General features: G+C 39.0%; 1 protein-coding gene across 9 annotated transcripts in view; it reads left to right on the forward strand.

Annotated features, from left to right (window-relative positions):
- The window catches only part of ITPR1 (inositol 1,4,5-trisphosphate receptor type 1), a 393,174-nt gene that overhangs the window by 180,238 nt on the left and 187,620 nt on the right, over positions 1-25,316 (forward strand). For all 9 annotated transcript variants that reach the window (XM_078152159.1, XM_078152160.1, XM_078152161.1 and 6 more), the window contains 15 exons: positions 739-880; positions 1,674-1,832; positions 4,658-4,830; positions 5,823-5,942; positions 6,865-7,059; positions 9,884-10,135; positions 11,227-11,368; positions 12,158-12,311; positions 13,120-13,307; positions 17,394-17,532; positions 19,283-19,335; positions 20,954-21,121; positions 21,205-21,375; positions 22,046-22,111; positions 23,823-23,960. In XM_078152159.1, the coding sequence (XP_078008285.1) occupies positions 739-880; positions 1,674-1,832; positions 4,658-4,830; positions 5,823-5,942; positions 6,865-7,059; positions 9,884-10,135; positions 11,227-11,368; positions 12,158-12,311; positions 13,120-13,307; positions 17,394-17,532; positions 19,283-19,335; positions 20,954-21,121; positions 21,205-21,375; positions 22,046-22,111; positions 23,823-23,960 (2,260 nt within the window). The remainder of the gene's footprint in view (positions 1-738; positions 881-1,673; positions 1,833-4,657; positions 4,831-5,822; positions 5,943-6,864; positions 7,060-9,883; positions 10,136-11,226; positions 11,369-12,157; positions 12,312-13,119; positions 13,308-17,393; positions 17,533-19,282; positions 19,336-20,953; positions 21,122-21,204; positions 21,376-22,045; positions 22,112-23,822; positions 23,961-25,316) is intronic.

Raw genomic sequence — 25,316 nt, forward strand, 5'->3', positions numbered from 1 at the left:
ATAATTCTGTAAATTTTTTGTTTTTGCCCTCAATTCTGAAAAAAAAATGTATGTGTATGTGTGTGTATATGCATACATACATACATATATACATACATATTATATATATATATATATATATATATATATATATATATATCTCATGCACACACACATATACATACATTAATACCCACACATATTACCCACACATCCCAACATCTTATTCAGTGCTTTTTGGTTTCAGTATGTTCAGAATGGAATATATTTGCCATTGAACGTCTCTAGCAACCAAAGGAACTAAGAATGTTTGGACTGTTGAAGACTTGGGAGAAGATACTTCAGATACACCTCAAGTATTTGAAGTACTTATAATTGTCTTTGGCTTCCTGGAGGAAGTTACAGCCTAGCAAAGCAAAGGATCGAAATAGTTGAATACATTCATTGTGTTGAAGAAATCTTAGCTTGTTCTGCTCACCCCAGAGAACAGAATTGGGAGGAGTGGTTGGAAATGCCAGGGAGAAAGACTGAGGCTTAACGTAGAAGAAAATATCCTAACTGTTAGAGCTTTGCACAAAAAAGAGGGCTCTCTCAGAAGCTGGAATAGGTTCCCTTTCACTGGAAGTCTTTAAGCAGAGTCTAGATAACCACTCATCAGAGATAATAGGGAGGGCATTCCTGTTCAGATATGGGTTTGACTAAATGTCTTCTCGGGTTCCTTCCACCTCTGAGAGTATGTGATTCCGGTTTTTTCTCCAGATCTGTGACCAAGCTGCTTGAAGATCTAGTTTACTTTGTCACTGGTGGAACTAATTCAGGTCAAGATGTGCTTGAAGTAGTGTTCTCCAAACCTAACAGAGAACGCCAGAAACTGATGAGAGAGCAGAATATTCTCAAGCAGGTCAGCTGGGCTCCATGACATGGGAAAGTTTGTAAAGAATGAATGGAAATCATTCTTTACATAACAGACTTGTTCAGGCCTAAGGGCATCTTATTCCTGGGGTTAAGGTTTCCAATTAAATTTAAGTAGTGAATTAATAGATTGACAAGAGGTAGAAGGTTAGATATTCAGTTCTTAATCTTTTCCCTCACAACCACTTCATGAATCACCCTTCCTCGCATTCCCCTCTTACAACCCCCAGCCCACAAGACCATCCCATCATTATAAATTCTGACTTTTGCTCAGTTGTGCCTCAGTTGGTTAAACTGGGAACTGATAGATTGTTGTGGGTGACGATTTTCAGAGGTTTTTAAAGAGGAACTGTATCCTTTAGAAAATGGTGATTTCTTACAGTTAGCAAATGGGACATTGGGGAACTAAAATCCATTATATAGTACTCTTTGCATTATCGGCTACAAAGTAGAGACCATGCATGCCATTTTAACTTTGCCCTTTACCTAGTGTTTAACTGAGTCCTTGGCACATGATAAATGTTTGTTGATTTGAGACTTAAAACTCTTTTTTTCCACAGTCAACAAGCTGAATAAGTACTTGTTGAATGAATGCACAAATGAAATATTTATGATCTAGCTGCTGAGTGAGAGTATATTATACTCAGTAGGCTCCCAGTTGCTTTTGTCTCACTAAATCCTGATGTCTGCTTTGGGGCCATTTAGAAACAAATGAAAAGTGTGGCCTCTCAAAGATGTTGACAGCGCTATTTTCCATCTTCACTTGCTAAAAATTCTTACAGATTTTCAAGCTACTACAAGCCCCATTTACAGACTGTGGAGATGGACCAATGCTCCGTTTGGAGGAGCTGGGGGACCAGCGGCATGCTCCCTTCCGACATATCTGCCGGCTGTGCTACAGGGTGTTAAGGCATTCACAACAGGACTACAGAAAGAACCAGGTGCGGAACGGGCTTGAATCTGATGAGCAGTTGGGTGGTGGCAGAATTTGTTCATTGAACTTGACTTCCTAAATGAAGTCACCTGGTCAAATGAATGTGCCACATAGATTTTTTCCTCAATGGATAGGGTGGAAATTGGAGTTGCTCACTGATTCTCTACTCTTAGGGAGACCCTGAATCTTTTCCAGACACCAGAGGACCATTTAAGCCAAGGACCCTGACAAAAGTCCCGTGAAAGCTATTATTTTACTTGACTAGATTTCATCCTGATTTCCTGTGAAACCTTACGTTGTGTTTGTGGTGTCTTAAGACTTGGAAGAAAAATGCTCCAGTGTACTCAAATTTTGGGATTTTTTATTTGATTGTTTCCCAACCTGATATTTCACTGGTATCAGGAGCTCTTAATGAAGAAGCTCTCCCAATGCAGAACAGTTCCTGCTCTGCAAGTTTATAGTCTTAGAGAATTACCTAGGGCACTGAGAGATCAATTCATTTGCTCAGGTTCAAATAGACATTAAACGTTGATTGAATCACGTGTCAAGTGAGATTTGAACTTAGGTCTTCTGAACTCTCTGGATGGCTTGCACTACACCTTTTAATACTTGGGAGCATTTCTTTCCTTGCCTCATCTTTCTTACCTCTGTTTCCAGTCAACTGCTATTTCTCTTCGTCTTGAACCTGGCACAAGTCCGGTAGAATTCTGGGCTGATAAATCTGATTCTAAGGCATTCAGCAAATCTATTAAGAAATAGATTTTTTTCATGTGAGATGAAATTTTTGGTCCATTACATCTCGATTTTAAATTTAGCCTTTCTATTGCAATATTTTTTTTTCCTTCACCATCATTAGGGAGGATGAGCTTAAGCAATTCCTTTGAACTGTGATGGTCAGTGAAAATTTTGAATACCGCTGTCTTCTCTACTTAATTTCTTAAATCAAATATGAAATCATGCAAGTCTAATTTGTTTATTATTTTGTTAAATCTTTTCATTTCTTCTCTCTGGGTTATTTGTACTTTAAGTTTCTCTTGCCAGAATGTGGGCTATGATGAAATTTCAAAAAATTAGGCCTAGACCCAAATTCTAGCCTGAGTTTGTGCCGTGTCCTGGTAATAATAATTAATTTTAGCATTTCAAGTCTTCTAAAATACTTTATATGTTTCATCTCACTTGAACCTTCCATAAGTCCTATGAAGTATGTTTTATAGGTGCAGGTAATGACTTTCCAAACATAGCTAAGAGGGTTCCTCAGATGATAGATATTCTGTCCATCACTGACTCTTCCTCTGACTCCTTCCAAGTTTGGGGGACCTTCCTGAGCTTTCATTCTCTTGGGCATAGCCTTCAAGAATTCAGGATCATCTCTGTGCAGTGATGGAAGATGATGTCTATTTCCAAGGTCTATATCCAACTGGTACATTAAAGTTGAGTAGAATAATAGACAACAGGATCAAATAGGCAAAGTCTGTATCTAGACTGTCCTGGAAGGGTAACTGTCTACCCTGCTCAGGTCTCTAAATGAGGTACCATGGCAGTACACTTGGGCACTATCTCAATATAAGTAAATTGTGATTTAATACTGCCTTGCTTTGCCTTTACAAATGTTCCCCTAGAACAGAGATTTTTAAGCATTTTTGTTTCATGGACCCCTTTGGCAGTCTGGTAAATCCTATGGACTCCTCAGGATAATGTTTTTACATACATATAATAGGATGAATAAAAAACATAGGATGATGATGATGATGGTGATGGCTAACTTTTATATAGTGTTTACTATATGCCAGGAATTGTACTAGGTGATAATAATTATCATCTCGTTTAATCCTCACAACACCATTGGATGATAGACACTATTATTATCTCTGTTTTGCAGATGAGGAAACTGAGGCAAACAAGCAAATGATTTGTCCAGGGTCATACAGTTAATTAATATCTGAGGCTGGATTTGAACTCAGGTTTTCCTGACTCTCGGCCCAGTTATTCACTTTGGTACCTAGCTACCCCTCACTGTAATCACCTAGGATTACAAAAGAAGCCACTTATTTTGAAATATTGTTATCACAATATTTAAAACCAAGATCATGAGTTCCATGTGAAGAACACTTGCCCTCGAACATCAGGGAAGATCATTGTGTAGTGGAAACATCAGGAGAGACCTGAATTCAAATCTGGCTCTGTTATTTACTACATATATGATTTCAAGCAAGTCTTTTTGCCTCTCTTTGCCTCAGTTTCCACATTTATAAAATGGAGTTTACTTATACTTGTAGTACCTAATTGTAATAAGAATGTTCTACAATCTTGAAAGCAGTTTTTTTATGACTATTACTGCAGGATAGAGATAATCACAGGGTTTTATTTCAATTCACATGGATCTTTGAGAGGGAAAAATTGGGATGAGACACTTCAAAAGGGTTCAAATAGGATTAACATGCAGCTACTTGGCATGAACAGAACAAAGAGCACCGGTTAGATCCTCTTGAATTAGTAATCAATTCAGAGCTAATAAACAAAGTCTGACCTTTGAAAATTGCCACTAGTTTAAAATTCAAACTGTGCTCTTAATGAAACACCCTTACCTGAAAGCATTAAGTGCTGCTTTGCTCAATTATATTCTCTTGGCAGATTTAGTTAAAACATGAGGTGTGAAAACATTTTAGCTTTCACTTGGGGGGAGGGGATTATTATTCCCGGAGTAAAATTCTGGGGGCAGCAACTTCACTTTCTCTATAAATGTTGACTCTGATCAGTGAATCAGTATCTTTTCCTTTAATTCTGAACATGATTACAAATGCCATTTATTCCCCCAACCCCGCTCTCCCAAAGGAATACATTGCCAAGCAGTTTGGCTTCATGCAGAAGCAAATTGGCTACGATGTTCTGGCGGAAGACACGATCACAGCTCTGCTTCACAACAACCGGAAGCTCCTGGAGAAGCATATCACGGCTGCAGAGATCGACACCTTTGTCAGCCTCGTGAGAAAAAACCGGGAGCCCAGGTGAGGTGGACCCAAAGCTGTGGGGAAGCCAGGTGGTGGATACCAGGCTAGGGAGCTCACCTGGACAAGGTGAACTCGGCTCTCTTAAATTCTACTTCCTTGAGGTTACCAGGGCTTGGCCTTGATGAGGCTAATGATTTCCTTTTGGATTTTTTCCAAGTCACTTGTCAAACTCTCACCCTTGTGAAGGCAGAGGGAGTCATCACTCCTTCTTGAGCCAGTGTCTCGCCAGGAGGTGATATCACTGTGGCCAGAGTGAATCATTACTTGGTTGGTTCACACACCAGTTAATAAAATAGTTACTCAAGGATGCTAAATGCACACAGGCTGTTTTTATTTCTTTAAATTTACTTTGAGGCCATATCTATCAACATTGACTAGACCAGAGGCAGAGAGCCAGTGGCTCTGGTGTAGTTACTGAGGGCAGCTGAGAGAACGGATGGTGGGACTCGATATGTGGGAACATCGTGACAAAGAATACTGTATTTGGAAGCAGGACACGTAAGAGCAAGTCTAGGCTTTGATACTGCCTCTAAGTAGTTTTCCCTCTCTAGGCCTCATTTTCCTTGTCTCTAGAATGAGGTAGATGGCCTAGATGACCTTTAGTATCTCTTCTAGTTCTCAGTCTAGGATATCACATACCTCTTTTCTCTCTCTCCCTCTGTCCCATTCTGAATTCTTCCTGTCTTCCATTTTTCTTTTCCTTATCTCCTTTAAATTCTTCCTTTCTCTGCCCAGACTTTGGGGTTCTAGTAATACTAGTGGGCAGTGGGGACACTTAGGACACTCACAGTTTATGTTCCTTCTTAGAGCCTGCTGTGTAGACCAAACCACTTTTGAAGCTTTGCTTCTTTTGGCAGCAAGCACTATACAAGTATCAGCTGTTACATCATTAGCCATTTTTAGGGCATCTTAATACTTGGGGCTTAAGTGGAAAAAATTTCTTTTATCTGAAGAGAATGTCCATTTTTGTGTTTTCTGCTTCCCACCAGATTCTTAGATTACCTCTCTGACCTCTGTGTGTCCATGAACAAGTCGATTCCTGTGACCCAAGAACTGATCTGTAAAGCTGTGCTGAATCCAACCAATGCTGACATACTGATTGAGACTAAGTGAGTTGCAACCTGATGATTTTAAGGCTATTGGAGTGATGGGAGTTTAGGCATAGAAAGTGCTAGAAGATTTCAGCCAATATATGTTACCCAGGCATCCCAAACAATGAATCCAAACCACTGAAGGAATCATAGTTGGTGGGAGGTATAATTATCCAAAATAGGATGGTATCGGATATTTCTTCTGGAAAGTGCTATCTTATTAATTTGCATGCAGAGCATCGATTTTAGTCTCTTCTTCAGGATGGTTCTACTGCTTTCATTTGGCTAGGCTCAGTTGAGATACCAATTAAAATGTGAGCATTTTTTTAGCCACTCAACTTTAATGTGAAATATTTACAATTGTGCAAAAATGGTAAGCATCTTTAGTTCTAGAAGGAAGTAATTTTTATTCGCTGTGACTATGCTGTACTTAAAGAGAGATTCCTGAAATGTCATCTTGACATTTTTTTGTTTAGGTGGAAATAGCATGCATGTCACTCTTTGCAATAGTGGTAGCTAATCTATGTGAAGGAGGACTCTTCTGAAAAAAAGTATTTCACCATAGCATAGGATAGGGGTTATATTCTTAATTTTTAACTCTAAATATGCTATTGAGGTCTTTGTTGGTAGGATGTTTGTGTCTACCAAGGACGATCCAATTTGTCTTTGGCTCTAGGCTATTTAAATGTTTCCCAGGCATGATCTAATTTGTTATAGGCCCTGGGCATTTGTAGTGTGAGGTTATGATATTTTAGTTTCAAGTGCCTAGATCATCTTCTGGGCTGAGCTCCTGGAAAAGGGCTTCAGTGTACTTTAGACAGAGAGAGCCAAAGCCCTGTTTTATTGCCAAGCATGGAATTTATAACATCTCCAGAGCTAAAGTGGCTTACCATAAGAGCTCAGATTAATGATGCTGGTTTCTCATCTCCTCATTATCCAGGTTGGTTCTTTCTCGTTTTGAGTTTGAAGGCGTGTCTACTGGTGAAAATCCTCTGGAAGCTGGAGAAGATGAGGAGGAGGTCTGGCTGTTTTGGAGAGACAGCAACAAGGAGATTCGCAGTAAGAGTGTCCGGGAGCTGGCTCAGGATGCTAAAGAAGGGCAAAAAGAAGACCGGGATGTCCTCAGCTACTACAGGTAATCAGAACTCTGACATGGGAATCCTGGGGCTGAGGAATCAAGGTCAGAGTCAGGAATTCCCCCACGTTCACTGGTTTTGTTTGCACAGCGTTACCAGCAAGTCATGTAGTGACGTAACAAAGCAAGTTTGGGGTTGATTTTAGGACTTTGGAATCGTCTTATTTTATTTATTTAATTATTTAAAGGCAGTTGGGGTTAAGTGACTTGCCCAGGGTCACACAGCTCGTAAGTGTCAAGTGTTTGGTCTGAGGCCAGATTTGAACTCAGGTCCTCCTGACTTCAGGGCTGGTGCTCTATCCACTGCGCCACCCAGCTGCCCTGGAATTATTTTAGTAAGGAAAGGCAGTGTAGTGTAGTGGAAAGAGCTTTGGACTTGTAGTCAGGTGAGACCCAGATTGGACTTTTATCTCCAATACTATCTGTGACAATGGAGAAGATATTTTATCTCTCTGAGTCTGTATTCTCCTGTTAAAAAGAAGTAATAATAGCCTTTCTACCTACTTCATGCAGTTGTTTTGAGAAAGGCAGTCCTAGAATCATAGGTCAAGGGCCGGAAGGAACCTCCGAGGCTTATCTACTCCATCCAACCTTCTCATTTTACAGATGAGGAAACTGAGCAGACCTATGTCAAATGTATTGTCCAAGTTCACATGGATAGTAAGCATCAGAGGAGAGATTTGAATTCAGATGCCCTGACTATAGAGCAGGGGTTCTTAACCAGGGCTCCATAGATGGTCTGAGGATATATTTCAGAGGCCCTTTCTTTGAACTTGGATGGGACAAATTAAATCTTTATTTTCACTCTTCTAACTGAAACTTATATTTTCCTTTAACTATTTGAAAATGATATTCTGAGGAGGTTAAAAGAAGAAAGGTTAAAGAAAGGTTAAAAACCCTTGCCGGAGTGCCAGAGCTTTTGTTTTAAACTGTGCTGCCTTCTAGATGATACGTGTAAGATATGCGTAAGGCATTTTGTAAGCCTTAATGTGCTAGCTTTGTAAATGTCAGATATTATCATCATTACAGGGGTAGCAGCTTAGCCTGACTCAGATGAAAGCATTTGTTCACATTCAGAGTGCTTGGATCCAAATTCTGCCTCTGCCACTCACTACCAGTATGGTCACAGATTTGAGTTATCATTGAGTTAGACTTAGCTAGACCGTAACAGTTCTAGTTATCACATGCCTCTCAGATCAACTAGAAACCTCCACCAACCTCAGACCATCACTGAGAATGTAAGAGTTAGGTCAGTCCTACCCAAAAACTTAATAAACATCTTCATGCATTTCTGTTCCCGCCACTGATACAGATCACCACCCCTGTACATTTCAGTAAATGGTCTTGTAGCGTTCAGTTGGACAAAAGATTTCCTGGGACCTACCTGGAGATGAGCTTCTCTGCTCTTTAGCTAGGCAGATCTGCAGATGATATAGAATATAAGAAAAATTAATATAATTATAGTTAATAATAATTAATAGCACCTACCTCCCAGAGTTGTGAGCATCAAATGAGAGGATAATTGTAAAGCGCTTAGCACAATTTCTGGCACATAGTAGGTACTATATAAATGTTATTGTTATGGAATCCTTCATTGGTCTCATAGCAAAAGTCCTTTACAGCTTGGCAGAGGACCTGTCAGAGTTTTCATTCCTTTTAGCACTCCAAGCTTACCTCTACATCACAATGAGGCCTTGGGACAGGAATTTCGTACAGGATGTTAGCAACAATTGAATATTTTTCCAATTTGGGGAATTAAAAAAAGCACCAGAAGCAACACAAACAGCTAAAAAGGACATAAAGCTTAGTATGTAGATCCACACTTGAGAACGTAGACAGTAGGGATATATGTGAAGGATTTGAGGATGAAATTACTTCCATCTAGTGCTTCGAAGGAAGACAAGGAAGGTAGAGATGAAGGGAAAATTTGTTTGGTGAAATAGTATTATTTTCTAATTTGGTAGAAGATTTCTGGTAACAATCTTTGAGGCTTATGGTTTTCCCAAGTTGCAGCCATCATCTGGTGAGTTAATTTACTCCAAAGATATTAAGAAAGTGCCTTCCTGGGGCACCTAGGTGGCGTAGCAGATAGAGCACCGGCCCTGGATTCAGGAGAACCTGAGTTCAAATCCAGCCTCAGACACATAACACTTAATAGCTGTGTGACCCTGGGCAAGTCACTTAACCCCATTGCCTAGCGCGCCGCGCCCCCCCCCCCCCAAGTACCTTCCTAATAATGGCAGCTCAGGTGACAGCAGCTTTGTTGGGTGGAGGAGAGAGTGGAGGCAGGAAATGGATTTTAAGTTGTTCAAAAAGAAGGTGTGAGATATGAAAACTTGTGCGTGAAGGTATGAATACATAGGTATAATGCCATATCTTTTTATAAAATAATAATTGCTAATGATATTTACATAGCACCTGCTAAGTGCTTTTCACAAATATCTCATCTGATCCTCACAACCCTGTGAGTTAGGTGCTATTATTATCCCCATTTTACAGTTAAGGAGGCTGAATCAGATGGATTAAGTTACTTACCCATCATCACCTACTTAGAAGTATCTGAGGAACTCGGGTGTTCCCAGTGCCAGGCCCAGCACTCTATCTGATGAGCCACCTACCTGCCTCCTAGGCAAACAGAGGTTAAATGACTTGCCCAAGGGTCGCATAGCTAGTAAGTGGCTGAGGCCAGATTTGAACTTAGGTCTTCCTGACACCAGCCCCAGTGCTCTATCCACTGTGCTGCCTGCCATCATAATTACTGCATTTCTGTGGCTCATTGGCTCGTGGGCCTTCTGAAAAAGTTCTTTCTGCTCTTCTTCACAAGGTATCAGCTGAACCTGTTCGCCAGGATGTGTTTGGATCGGCAATATTTGGCCATCAATGAAATATCTGGCCAACTTGATGTAGACCTCATTCTTCGATGCATGTCTGATGAGAACTTGCCCTATGACCTGAGAGCATCATTCTGTCGACTGATGCTGCATATGCATGTCGACAGAGACCCCCAGGAGCAGGTTACTCCTGTGAAGTATGCTCGCCTGTGGTCAGAGATTCCTTCAGAAATCGCAATTGATGAGTAAGCTGGCTTTCTTTTCTCATCAAGACCGTTGCATGTTTTTATTCTCTTATATTCTAACTAGAAATAATAGGCAAACTTTACAAGTCCAGATTGCTTCTGGATAGTTGTGGGAAGACGTCTTTGCATCTTAAAAACCAGTCAGTCAGTTAACATTTATTAATGGCCTCTATTGTATTTCAGGCAGGCACTGTGGTAGGTGCTGGAGATACAAGTTCAAAGGATGAAATTATCCCTATTCACAAATAGCTTATGTTCTAAAGAGAGAGACAGCATATACAGATATAACTATATACAGAATAAATATAAAGAAAAAAATGCAAAAAAAGTCAAATGTAAGGTAGCTTGGCTTTAAATAGAGAGCCTGCAAAATTTCATCATTCCATAGAAATTTTTGTTGCAAGTATTTATTATAATGGACTTTTGGATCTCAGCTTGGAACCATCATTACAGCAACATTCTCATATTTACATTAGAACATTTTTAATGGGGGCTATTAACATTTTGCAGACAATCACTAAAGGACTATATTTTTCATATGCCATTTTTTGAAAGTTACTAAACATGTAATCCCAGAAAATTTTCATAAACAGGATTTGTAGTTGGTTTTTATTTCTAAACATTTGTCAAAACTTGGCATATATATTTTAAAAAGGAATCATTCAAAGACTAACTTTAATACTGGTTATAATAAACCAGAGTCAGTAAGTGAAATCATGGAAACCAAGCTAGTAAACTGTAGGATTGCCCTTTTTCCCCACTACATTATACCTGTCATTACTCTAAGGTGCCTGTTATGGTTAAGTTAAATGTTACTTAAATTTTAAAAGAATATTTAACTTAATATTCTTGAAATGTCACTTTTTATTGTAGTGATTTCTCAAAGTACTATCTGGTTTTCATGTTCAACCTTCTTGTAATATGTAATTTAAAGAATATTAGTTTTTGAAAAATTTATTTGTGAAATGTTTTGCAGAGTTGGGTAAAATTCTATTCCCCATCTCAGTAGTTTAAAAAGAAGCATGCTAAAAAAAATATGTAATCTTTGTTGAGTTTCAGCCCCAAGATTTAAATTTTATTTTTCCTTGCAGCTATGACAGTAGTGGAACTTCCAAAGATGAAATTAAAGAGAGGTTTGCTCAGACTATGGAATTTGTGGAGGAATATTTAAGAGATGTGGTTTGTCAGAGGTTTCCCTTCTCTGATAAAGAGAAAAATAAGCTCACATTTGAGGTAATGTGAAAATTTAAAATACCAGATCATAAATGGACATTTTAGTAAGCAGTCAATTGGAAAATATCCACATCAGTTTGTGTGCTTTTATATTGAAGCCTTAGTCTTTGCAGCATAGAGACGCTAGTTTAGATTTGCTTCTGAATACAAATAGAAAGGAGTCTTTAAAAAAAAACACAACACAGCTTTGTCCAATGATAGATGTAATAAAAAAGCCAAATGTATATTCTGAATCGAAGCATACAAAATGGCAGAGGAAAACATACCCCCGTCCTTTACAGGAAGTGAAATATTCTTCTTTAATCACGTCAAGAAAGTTACTTTTTATATTACATTTTTATTTCTTCTTGTGAACTTACCATTAGATTATGTAGTAGTTTATTGGGTGTTTAAAGTTACATTTCCAGGTCTAGTGTTGATATTTATCTTTTTGGAAAGTATCTCTGTAATGAGATTCTAGAAAACTTGAAATCAAAAGGTACTATGTCTAACGTACAAATGTATTAAGGGAATTATGTAGACTAAATGAGTAAGTCAGCATTTTTTTCTCATAACGGAGTCAAATAAAATGAATGACTTGGCAGCTTTCTTAGTTAGAGATGTCTGACCATTCTTGCTCATTTTAGAAAAGTTGTATAGAGTAAATTGAGCAGAGTTTTTTCTGTCATCACAAAGTTGAGAATTTTTACAAACTTGTCATTATGAACCAGGAGTCAGACTTAAAGTAAGGCAGGAAGAACTCTGTTTGATAGTCTTTTTAAGGCTATTTAATTCTTTTTAAAAAAATAGGTTGTGAACTTGGCCAGAAATCTCATCTATTTTGGTTTCTACAACTTCTCTGACCTCTTACGATTAACCAAGATCCTACTGGCTATCTTAGATTGTGTACATGTGACTACCATCTTCCCTATTAGCAAAATGGCAAAAGGAGAAGAAAATAAAGGTAGGAAATAAGTGCTGGATGGCTAACATGGGAAAGTGTTTTGCATGATTTCAATGTATAACTGATACCATATTGCTCACCTTCCCAGTGGTGAGGGAGAGATTAAAGGGAGGGAAAATATTCAAAACTGAAAATTTCTAAAAAATGAATGTTGAAAATAAATAGTAATTTTTAAATAAATAAGTGATGGGGAAGATTACTTAATTGTGGTATTGTCATCATAAAAAATTCCTTCCATTCTGGACTTTACTCTTAGCTGCCTTTTATCATACACTGCTCTCAAAACTGCTATCATATATTGTACTATGTAAATGGTCACTTTCACTTTATCATATGAATATATAATGATATGTGAAACTATCTTATTCAGGGTATGTCTTGTTTTCTCAACTAGATTAGATTATAAAATCCTTGTAGGCTGATGTCGTGTTGGATTGGGCAGTGAAGGCAGGGCGTGTTGGGAGGCGAGGAGAGGTGGTTCCTATGGTGTCTCTCCAGGGCAGGCATTCAGTAGTTTGAGGAGAAGTGTTTCCATTTACAATCCTGCTGTCATTAAAGTAAATCAAGTATGTGGGGCCTTTGGATGACTACATGTCAGTTGGGATTTAGTTAGTTCCTAGAGCAGATGTGTATTGATGATCTCAGAGCCAGGGACCCCCTTCTTCAATATGAAATTTGCCAATAGAGAAGACAGTAGAAGGAGATAGTCAGGCTCCCATTTGTAAAGGCAATGCCCAACCTCAACCCTCCGAGGGAAAGCCTTTAGAGATGAGGTCATAACTTTCGGATTATCCTTTCTGTTCCATAGGCAGTAATGTGATGAGGTCCATCCATGGAGTTGGAGAGCTGATGACTCAGGTTGTCCTCAGGGGTGGAGGGTTTTTGCCCATGACTCCCATGGCAGCTGCCCCTGAAGGGAATGTGAAACAAACAGAACCTGAGAAAGAAGATATCATGGTCATGGATACCAAGTTGAAGATCATTGAGATTCTTCAGGTATCTTCTAGTCAATGGGGGACCCCAGGGGCAGAAGAACATTTCCAAAATGGAATCTCTTCCATGATAGGGAGCTGTAGTACTCTTGCCTGGATAGGGTGGAAGGGCTTAGAATTAGTCTGATGTTTCCTTGAATGATAATTCATGACATCATTGATTAAGAGCTGGAAGTTATTGTAGAGATCAGCTTGTTCAGTCCTCTCATTTTACAGAAAATTTAAGCGGCTTTGCCCACGTTCAAAGGAGATAATGTATTTAATCAGCTGATGAGCATTTATTAAGTACTAGTGCCAGGCACGGTGACAAGGGCTGGGGACACAAAGAAATGAAAAAGTCCCTGCCCCCCAAGTGCTGCTGTTCTAGGTGCTCTGTGTCTGTTGTTATTGTCCAAGCCCACACAAAACTAGGATCTAAATCCAGATTCTCTTCAACTTATGCTTTCTTTAAAGAAAAACAACTCTTAAGTTGTATTTTATCCTCTGCTTTACCATCATGGTTGTTATTCATAATAATAATAATTAACATATAGCACTTTAAGGTTTGCCGAGTACTCAGCATTGGATCACCATAATAACCCAATGAAGGTGGGTCCTCTTATCATCTCCATTTTACAGATGAGAAAACTGGGGTCGAGAGAGGTATTATGCCATTAGCCTATGGTCACACAGCTAGTAAGTGTCCAAGGAGGAATTTGAACCAAGGTTTTCCTGACTGCAAATGCAGTGCTCCATCTGCTCCATCCCACTGCCTCTATTACAGGAAACAATCTCAGTACATCACACTAACATGGAGTTCTCTCTTCCTCACTTCTCTCTAGTCTTGCCGTGGTTTCATTTTAGGTCTTCACTTGACCTTGTCACATCTCTGTTTATACATTAGGAAAATACGGAAGGGATATGGCTTACCAACCTCAAGTACAGCTTTCCTTATGGAAAACTCCTTGAGTTTTCTGGTTCAAAATTTCTCCAAAAAGTGTGAATGATTCTTCTATTTTCAGATTTATTTTTAAAGTAAAATACTAATGTTTTTGTTTCACTTTGTTTAGGAATTTTTGTTCTTTTCCCCCCATCACTATCATCTCTCAATGGCTTCTCCACTGTCACCCAAAAGAACCCTCCGTTGTAGCAAAAAAAAAAAAATTCAGTTAAATGAAACATCAACACATTGTCCATGGCTGACAACATATGCTCCACTCTGCTCCTGTATTTCACCACTTTTTCTGCCAAGACAGGAAGTCTGCTTCACAATCAGTCTGCTGGAAGCATAATACAGTATACTTTCAACCACACTTTTTTATTAGCTCCTTTTTTCAGTGGCAGACATTTCTCAAAAGTTTGGAGACTGAACATTAGATAAACCTTTCCTCATTTTTTGATTCTCCATTTGATATATTTAAAATTAGAATGGAAACAGACAAATGGGAAAAAAATCTTTGCAGCAAGTTATTCTGATAAAGGTCTCGTATTTAAGATAAAAAGGAAAAGAGTCAAATTTATAAAACTAAGAGCCATTCCTTAATATAGAGATGGTCAAAGGATATGAACAGGCAGTTTTCAAAGGAAGAAATCCAATCAACAACTATATTTTTAAAATTGTTTTAAATTCCTAATAATTAGAGAAATGTAATTAAGTTTGAAGTTCCCCCTCATACCCGTCAGACTGGCAAGGATGACGAAAATGGAAAATGACAAATGAACAGGCACACCATGTCGGTCAGTGGAGCAGTGAATTGGTCCAGCCATTCTGGAAAGCATGACACCCAAATTCCTCAACTGTCCTTTACTCTTTGACCCAGCTATACCACTACTAGGCCTACATCCCAAAGACATCAAAGAAAGAGGACTTATATGTCAAAAAAATTATAGAAACTGGGCTTTTTTGTAGTAGCCAAAAATTAGAACATAAGAAAAAATCCTAGCAAAACCACAACAGATGCTAAAGGAGCTTTTAAGAACACAGAGCACTGATTTATGTTAAAAAGCCTAAAAAACATGAGCTTAAAAGGACTCTTCTTTATTTAATATGGTCAAAAGTATATATTTAAAACCAAGGAGCTAGCATTTTTTGCTTTGCAGAAACACTAGTAGAAAAAAGGATAAAGCCAGAGTACCTTCTCTCTCCACTTTTATTTAACATCATTCTAGAAATGCTAGCTACTGCAATGAAGTGAGAACAGAATTAAAGGGTGCAAACATTGGCAAATATGAGGCAGTTATCTCTATTTAGTGATAGGATGATGGGACTACTTAGAAAAATCCAGGTTGCCAATGACTTTGAGTGTGGACATAGGGAAGGATAATATACCTTTCATTCAATGAACAGTGTATGTAGGTTGATTGCAGGATGAACTTTTTGACCACAACAGCTCTCAAGGAACATGTAATAAATCAGAGAGAAGATTATAATTGGCAGCAGTGAAGAGAGCACCCCAATTGACAAAGCCATAGATCCTTAAGTATGGAAGGGATGTGTGTAAAGCCCTGTGCTTAGCAAGAAGGAGTATTAAAATGAAAAATGGCCAAATGCTTCTCTTCAGTCTATTGATGGTGGGAGTGTGGGAGTTGGGGGAGGAACACAGCATGTAAACAAATAAGTATAAAAAAAAGGACAGTATGTTTAAGATAAAGGAGAAATACAGAGTAAGTGCTCAAGGAAAATATGAGGAGGAAGGGAACACTTTTTCAGCTGGTTGTCTAGTGGGAAAAGTTCTGAATTTAGAGCCAAAAGACTTGGGTTCAAATACCAACTTTCTGACTTACAGCCCATATTGTGTTTGGGCAGGTCACCTGACCTCATATTCCTCATCTCTGAAATGCGGGGGTTGGAAGAAAGGGCCTCTGAGATCCCTTCTAGCACTCTCTCTGTGATCCTATGATAAATGACTCCTAAGGTCACTTCCAGTTCTAAATTTATGGTCCTATGACGAAGGATTAAGAAATGGTTCAGGGAGGAGACAGCGTATGAGTTTCACTTTTAAGAAGGAAGAAGAATGTCCAGGCGTGAGGTGGCCTTTGTGAATGTGCAGTCATGAGACTAGGGAACATCTAGAATGTAGAGGATGGGCAAAGGAATGATGGGAAATTGGCCTGGAAATTCAGGTGCAGCAAGACTGTAAAAAGACTTTGAATGCCTGGCTAAGGAATTTATATTTTAATCTATAAGCAGTAAAAGAGCCACTGAAGATTTTAGGCTGAGCAGGGGAGAAAGTAAGTAACATCATTGAGCTTGTGCCTTAGGGAGATTAGTTTGGAAGCTATGGAAAAGATACACTCAAAAGGGGAGAGATTATAGGCAGGAAGACCAGTTAGGAGTAGGGTAAGGATAGCTGTGTGAGAAGATATGATTGTATATGAAATAGGTGGGTGGAGGGAGAAGGGAGGATGAGTCAGATTCTATGAATATATGTCATTTTGTAAAAATAGATTTTTTTAATTGAAATCTTTTGTTTTTATATCACCTAGATTTCACTTTGTGTTCTTCCTCTTGCCTTCTCTCAAAGAACCATCCTTTATAGCAGAGGATTTTTTTTTAAGAAAAAGAGGAAGAAGAGAAAAAAATTGGGCTAAATAAAACAGTGGATAGAAAAAATCTGACATGGTATACTTCTAAGTGAGAAGGAACAATTGTATTTTAACAAATATCATACCTAACAAGTGGTGTATTAATAAAAAATGGATTTCTTTCTATGTTCTCCTGATTTTTCTTAATATCCCATTGTATTCTTTCTCTTGAAAGGCCCTTAGTGTAGGCCCTTAACAACTGTTGAATTCAATTGAATTTCAAAGTAGCATTTTTGGACATTGACTTAGCATTAACCATTTGTGCCTGTGGCTATGGTAATGCAGATTCCATAAGAAGTTAAGGTGATAGGGGATGGCTTAATACTCTGTGTCCAAGCACATTTCTGTTAACCTGACTGTTTACAAGTCAGCTAAATAAATATTTGATTCACTAAGTTTTCAGAGCATCTGGTATGGCTGAAACCAAGCCCAGGTCAAGTGCCACAGCTGAGGTGGGGGGAGGGCATGTTTTAAAGGCAGTATGTAAATATAACCAATCTATTTCCATTTCCACTTGAATCTCCAGTTTATTTTGAATGTGAGATTGGATTATAGGATCTCATGCCTCCTGTGTATATTTAAACGGGAGTTTGATGAAAGCAATTCCCAGACCTCTGAGACATCCTCAGGAAGCAGCAATCAGGAGGGACCAAGTAATGTGCCGGGTGAGTTATTCCAACAGTAGGTCTTCAAAGATGGCATGGAGTCTTCAATGGGTGGAGGACCTCTGTTTTTAGAGAAAGCCAGATGTGTACTACCTTGGTTTTCATTTTTTAGAAGTGGCGAACCTTATTGATTCTTCAGCACAAAATGTGTTCACCTGTACTTGGAAATAGGATGAAAAACACATCTGCTATTTTTCTCCTCTCCCTTTTTCCATTTTCTTTTTTCTCCTACCGAAGATCTACTCTAATTTGATCCTGAGTATTTTCATAATGTGTCTATGCCCAACCCCGAAGGGAAAAGCCCAATTTCCATTATGAGGAGGATTAAGTTTTCTCATTCTTTTTTTTTAGATAGTAAGATAAGTACATATATCTATATCTATATCTATATCTATATCTATATCTATATCTATATCTATATCTATATCTATATCTATATCTATATCTATATCTATATATCTATATCTATCTCTCTCTCTCTCTCTCTCTCTCTCTCTCTCTCTCTCTCTATCTATCTATCTATATATTTTAGATAGTAAGATAAGTATATTTATTTTAGTGGTTTCTTCAGAATTAATCAGCAGCTTTGCCACAAGTCCTGGGGGCTTCCTGGCAACCGACATTTTTTGCAAACCAGACCTTTTCATCACCAGAAAATTCAGAGCGCCGCAGTCCTGACCAGATTTCTCTGTGAGCCCTCCCTGTTAGCCTTCCATAAGCATTTAGACTCCCTCTGTCCTCCCAGTTCATGACCAGTAGCAGTGGCCTCTGTGATCTTTGTGTTGACATCCGACCTTTGTACCCACTAGCCATAGTTCCTCCATAGGCACAACAGGCATTTTTTCTGGACTCCACTGGAATGGAATGGGCAGCAGTGAAACATTGTCATTGTCCTCAAGGTTGTAGTCAGTGTTCTTTGGGGTTACTGCACTTGGAGAATGTTCCATGTAGTAAGAGCACCTGAAACCAGAATCCACCCAAAGGAACTTCTGGTCATAGATCAATTGTGTTCACTTCCCTGGAAATGGGCTGTTAGGATAAATATACTGGCCTAAAGTAGAAGGCATCAGGTGGGGAAAAAAAACTTTCTTCCCGCCCTAAGCTTCCTAAAACCAGGCACGGTGATGACTTTTTCTTGGGGAAGGGTCAGATTTTGAGGGGAAAGTGATATGGAGCAACAGCAGTCACGTAAAAGTCTTTTTAACACAAGCATTTCATGACATTGGTAAGAGAAAGCTTGCTTCCTAACTTATTATTTCTAATTCTGGAACATGTTTTTTCCCCATGTGGTAAGGACATAGGTATTTTTGGTAAGTGCTTGGGGGATAAGAGCAAATGATTCCGGACGTCAAGGAGTTGGTTAGCTGCCTAATACTTCTTTAGCAGTTGAGGGCCCGGGGTATTTCCTGAAGATTAATGAATCCCTCAATCCCCAGGAAACACCCACTCAGTAAGGCAACTATCTGTGTTATAACTTAGGAATGAATGGGGGGGAGTAGGAACCTTGGGATGATGTGTGGTCATAATTTGTCTTGTTTTCTTTTTTCTCAGAGTGATAATAATTTTATTTGGTGAGAATGGAACACCATTAGAAAATGAGTCCCCTTTTCCCTCTTCAGGGGACTTAAATCTAAATATTTTTTGATGATAAATTTCAGTTATCATTTTCTGGTGAAATATTTCCACATGCTGAGGTCATATATGTTGATGTTCTCAAATGAAATGAATGTATATATTTCTCATTTTTCAGGAGCTCTTGACTTTGAACATATTGAGGAGCAAGCAGAGGGAATCTTTGGAGGAAGGAAAGTATATTTTCAATATTATGTGGCAAATGTTTCTGGAGTTTGGGGGAAAGGACTCTCGTGTCTGTCCCTGGGCCTTTATTTCTTGCAGTCAAAGGAAATACAGACTTTCTTCAGGTTAAATTTACTTAGTATGTTCCTTGGAATTCTGACCACCCAAGGTGGTTAAGTCTAGTGGAAAGAAGAGATGGCTGCATTAATGAATGAACAAATGAATGGATGAAGCAGTATTTATTAAGTACTTACTGTCTGTGCTAAGCAGTGGGGATACATAAAAAGAGAGATTGTTTCTGCCCTCAAGCAAATCGCCAAATCACAGAATTTGAGAGTTGAAAACATCCATGTACTCCAACCCATACACCAAAGAAATCTGCACTACAATATGCATGACAAGTGGTCATTCATTATCTACTGAAAGACTTCCTTTCTGATATAGACACAGATAGGGGAGATAATAGACTGGGAAGAGTGAAGTCATAGGGATGATGGGCAGAGCTATGGGGCAAATGAATGGCACACAGTTTCTAGAAATAATGGTAATACTGATTTGATTCCTGTTCCCAGAGTAGGAGGTGAAAAATGGAGGTGAGGGAGACTGCATGTAAAAGCATGGCAAGATGAAGGCCTGGTTGGGTGGTTAGGGCCAGCTAGAGGGAATCAGCCCTTTCCAATCAGCATGACCCCACTGGGTAAGGGCTGGAAATCTCTAGTCTATAAGTGTTCTGCTAGGAAGGGGTGACCAGCTTCGACATCATCCATCTGAAGTTCTGATGGTCCCCACATCAGGTAGAGTCTTTCTGAGCTGTCAGGACCTCCGAGCTCAGTCTTGTCTGTCACTAGCTGTTTAACTTTAGGCAAGTCAAGTCACCCAGTGGCTCTCTAAAATAAATGATGATTATCTTGACATCCTAATCGTCCCTTATCTCTGTCATTTTTGGTTTTATTGAAGGAGAAAATGAGATATATTAATATTAGCGGTCCCATTATTATTAGATTTTAATTGTATCCTTCTGACGCATACTAGCTCTGTGACCCTGGACAAGTTACTTAACATCTCATGTCAGGGCCCCAGACAACTCTCTAAGAATATATGTTATAGAGCAGGTGCCTCCACTTTAGGAATGCAAAGTCCTTTCTGTGAGCTACCTACATGAGTGGTATCACAAGTCTGGTTAATATGTGTGTTTGTATATGTATGTGTCTTAGAGAGAACTGATGAAAATTGAAAGAGAAAGAGAGATAGGGGAGGGGAAGAGACAGAGATAGAGAAAGAGAGAGTTGTATTCATGGGTGTGCTAACTAGTGGGTTACTGATTTTTCAGCCTGAAGGATAGAAACTTCAGCTACCCCTTAGTAAAGAAAAGAGAATGACAAAGCAAAGTGGAGTTACAATAGCAAACATTGATATAGCATATATTCCTTTCTCTGTTTGATAGATTAGGGCACTGAGGTTCAGAGAGTTGACATCCCTTTTCCACAGTGAGACACACCTTGTTAGCATCAGACATGAGCCCCAAACCCAGGGCTTCTGGGTCCTTTCCATCATGTGGTGCTGCATAGGCAAGGAGGGAAAGTTGACAGTAAATTTACCCTTTTCTCACCTTCCACACATCTGTAGTGAAGAGAACACGCCGTTGGACTTGGATGATCACGGGGGCAGAACATTTCTCCGAGTGCTGCTCCATTTGACGATGCATGACTACCCACCCCTCGTGTCTGGAGCACTTCAGCTTCTCTTCAGGCACTTTAGTCAGAGGCAAGAAGTTCTGCAAGCATTCAAACAGGTAGCCTTTTGTTGGTCTCAGCTCTTTCCATCGTACCTGCAGAAAGAGTGTTGTGTTCAACTAATGGATTGTATTCATCCAAGGTTCAACTACTTGTTACCAGCCAAGATGTGGACAACTACAAACAGATCAAACAAGACTTAGACCAACTGAGATCCATCGTGGAAAAGTCAGAACTTTGGGTGTACAAAGGGCAGGGACCTGATGAGACAATGGATGGAGCATCTGGTGAAAATGAACACAAGAAAACAGAGGTATGTAATTCTCCAGGAAGCTAGGTTGCACATCCAGGCAAATAATCCAGACTTGTAATAGCAGTGGCACCAGAATATCTCAATGTAGAATCTGCTACCACTGTTAAAGACCAGCTGTGGCCTTGACCTTGTCATCTTAAAGAGTTGCCTGGGGGCATTAAGAGATTAAATGATTTGCCTGTGATCACATAGCTAGTATGTGTAGACTAGAACCCAGGTCTTTCCAATTCCATTCCTCTATCCATTATACTATGTTCTCCCTCATAATCTAGATAATAATTTCTCCCTAAAGGGACTAAGCTTTTAACTATGAGTCCAAAATACAATTTGCTTCTTGAAGTATGAAAACCAGCCACAGTCTGTCCCCTAATTTTGCCTCCAACAGTTCTCTTTCACCATGTATTAGCCTTTGTTTGAATGCATTAATTAATTACCTTGATTACAGACTCACAGGATGGATTAGCTAACTTCACTGAGAATAACCACTAGCTCCAGCCTTGTATCTCACAGAAACATGGTGCTGACCTGACACAGTCCCCATTAGTGCTGTTGGAAAATAATTTCAAGGCTTTGTGCTGACTCAGTCATCGCCTTTACATATGAAACTGAAAAGTGTATAGTCGCATCAGAATTGCACAGTAATAGGAACTATGTGTGTTTTGGTCACTAGGAAGGGAATACCAAGTCTCAGAAACATGAAAGTACCAGCAGCTACAACTACCGAGTCGTGAAAGAGGTAAGATTCCAACTTTTTTTTTCTTTCTCATGGTGAACTATGCCAGTGCTCTTGGCAACATGAACATCTTGGCTTCTTTCTCAGTAGAAATCAGCGCTTAGCTTTAGGGCATGGGTCCTTAGCTTTTTTTGTATTACGTGACCTTTTGACATTCTGATGAAGCCAATGGACCTTTTCTCAGAATGATATTTTTTTAGTATTTTGTTTTTATTTTTCCCCAGTTACATGTAAAAACAATTTTTAACATTTGTTTTTTAAAACTTTTGAGTTCCAAATTCAGAAGGATATTATTAAATGCATTAAGTAATATGTAGACAAAGGAAAACAATTCTATTGAAAAACTGTTATCAGAATATTTTTTTTAAAAAAAGTTCATAGACCCCAGGTTAAGACCGCTAGCTAGCTTTGGGCCATCCAAAATGAGAAGGCTTTAGCAATGGCGATATTTTCCGCAACAATGTGTCTTTCCCAAGTTCTGCCATCTATGACTATGTATCCAAAGAATTGGTCTTCTCAAACATTTTCTTTAACTCCCTATTACCTCTAGGATTTATATTGCCCAGCCTGCAGTTTTAAGCCCTTCACGATCTAGCTCCAGGTTACCAATCTAACCCTATCTCAAGTCACTCCTTTTACACAATTCATGTTCCCCCTAATAGGCACATTCTCCCAAATCAAGCTTTCCTCTCTTGCTTCATGCATTTGCTCAGACTCTTATCTATGGTTGGAATATATTCCATCTTCCCCTTTACCTTAGAATGGTTCCCTTCCTTCTAGGCTTAGGTGCTGTCTACTATGAGAAGGATTTCCTAATCCCCACAACTGGAGCATTCTCTTCTACTTTACATTATTTTGCATTTGCTTATCAGTGTGCAGTAGCCCACATCAGAGATTTGAGAGAAAGGACTTTGTTTTGTTTTTTGTTTGCCCAACTCTTTATACACTCTAAGCATTTAATAAACATTTAAAAATGATTTTTATAGAAATTTTTTTCACATTGTCTAAATTTCACCCATATCCCTTTCCCTCCCCAAGAGCCATCTTATATAATAAAGAATATTTCTTAACAACAACAACATCAGAACAAGAGGAAGAAGAGAAATAAAACAATCAGCAATATTGATCATTGCATCAAAAAAAAAGTTGACATCATGTGTAGTAATCCACACGGGGGACTTCCATCTCTGCAAAGTGGAGAGGGGATCTGTCTTCCTACATCTCTTCTTTGGGGGCAGGCTTGTTTTTTGTAATTTTGCAACATTTATCTTCAGTTGTTTTGTAGTTTTTTTTAATTTACATTGTAATATAAATATTTTGAATTGAATTGAACATCAAAATTTATCTTCAGTTGTTTTGTAGTTATTTTTTTATTTACATTGTAATATAAATATTTTGAATTGAATTGAACATCAAAAAACCATCACTCTGAGTACTACAGCCTCCAACCCCAGGCTGTCTATAACAACCAATAAGCACTACATTTGACTTTTACTGACACTGTCTTAGGCAGCTGTTTATATACAAAGCCTTGTCTGGTTCTCTCTGGAACCTACTTACTGTTCAGCAGGGGTGGTAGCAATAGGGGTACTTCCCACCTATTTTTGCCATTTAGCCACCTTTTCCCTCTCTTCTCTTCTTAATACAATTCATATTCAGAGAACTCTAGTACTTCTGAGAGGACCACTGAAGCAGACCTATTGTTTTCTCCCAGATTTTAATTAGACTTAGCAAACTGTGTGTCCAAGAGAGTGCCTCTGTCCGGAAGAGCAGAAAGCAACAACAGCGACTGTTGCGAAACATGGGAGCTCACGCTGTTGTCCTGGAGCTCCTACAGATCCCCTATGAAAAGGTAAGTCAGCCACACAGTGCAGACATCAGCCTGGCATTATCATCCCTTGATTTCCCCCTCTCCCCACACTCTCATGAATGAAGGTTTGGTTGAATGTGTGAACATTTTGAGCACAAAAAAGAAAGAGCTTCCTAAAATAGGGGATGAGGAAAATGTATGGGATGGGGTGGGGTGAGCAGTTAGTCACTTGGGAGTCTTTGGAAACAAATGTTAATAAGCTCGATTTTCAGAGCCATTGAATGATGCGGTATCAGGCCAAGGACCTTTCTTCTTAACTAAAGGCACCAGAAGTTGAGTTACCTGGAAATGGAAAATGTCATCTTTTAGATATAGTTTGTGAACCACTAAAATGACTTATGGACAGCAGGTAGAACGTTCTCAGGCAGATGCTTCCTTCCTGTGGTTATGAAAGTTGTGCTTGGTTGTCAAAGATTGTATCAGTGGAACACAAACTCTGGTCAGTCTTAACCAAGAATGCAGAGTCAGAGGCCTGGCCTAGCTGAGGGCACAGAGAGGATTACAAAAGTAACTGAAGGTAAGTGAAAACAAAGTTTTACTTTTTCCTGTCCAAGTGAACAGACTCCCTGCATTGCATTTGTGGATCCTAGTTAGTTTAGAACCTGTGGTCTAGGATTTTTCCGATAATGGATAATCTCAGTGATAGGTTATCCTTACTGCTGGTTACCTTTTTGGATTCCTTTTCATAAGGAAAAAAAATATTCAACTAACAGTCTATCTGGTAGAATTTTTTAGAGAAAGATAAAATTGAGTAGAAGCATTTAAAATGATGACTATGAGCTAGAGAAAAGTGTCTTTGTTAAGGAACACTCTAGATTTCTTATGGTGAAGTTGTCAGTCAACAAGCATTTCCTAAGTGCTTATTATATTCTAGGAACTGTGCTAAGGGCAAGGTTTACAAAGAAATGCAAAAATTGTGCTGTGTTCCCCTCAATACATGGCCTTGCCAAGTCATACTTGGACTTTAAAAATTCTTTAACCCTTCCACTGCCCTTTTTTTGTTGCCAAAACACATAACTAAGATTCTTTCATAAAGCAAACACGAGGTCTCTGCTTTGTCTCCCGCAAAGGGTGGTTTTGAGAATCCTTTGGGACGAGGTCTGTAAAAGTGCTTTGGGAATCGAGAAGTCCTTTATGAATATGATGGGGTTGCGTTGTGCTGTTTCGAGGGATCCTCTGTAGGTCATTACGTTCCCTATGAGAGCCCTCGTTACTTGTACAGAATTGAGTAAAATTTCTGTAAACAGAGATGTGGGACACAATGGGGAAGGATTTGGTTGTTTCAGTTACCCCAAATGGCAGACCTAGAATACATTGGTAGAAGTTGCTAAAAAGCAA

The sequence above is a fragment of the Phascolarctos cinereus genome, unplaced genomic scaffold (assembly GCF_003287225.1).
Source record: "Phascolarctos cinereus isolate Bilbo 61053 unplaced genomic scaffold, phaCin_HiC Scaffold_4;HRSCAF=312, whole genome shotgun sequence".
Classification (NCBI taxonomy): Eukaryota; Metazoa; Chordata; class Mammalia; order Diprotodontia; family Phascolarctidae; genus Phascolarctos; species Phascolarctos cinereus.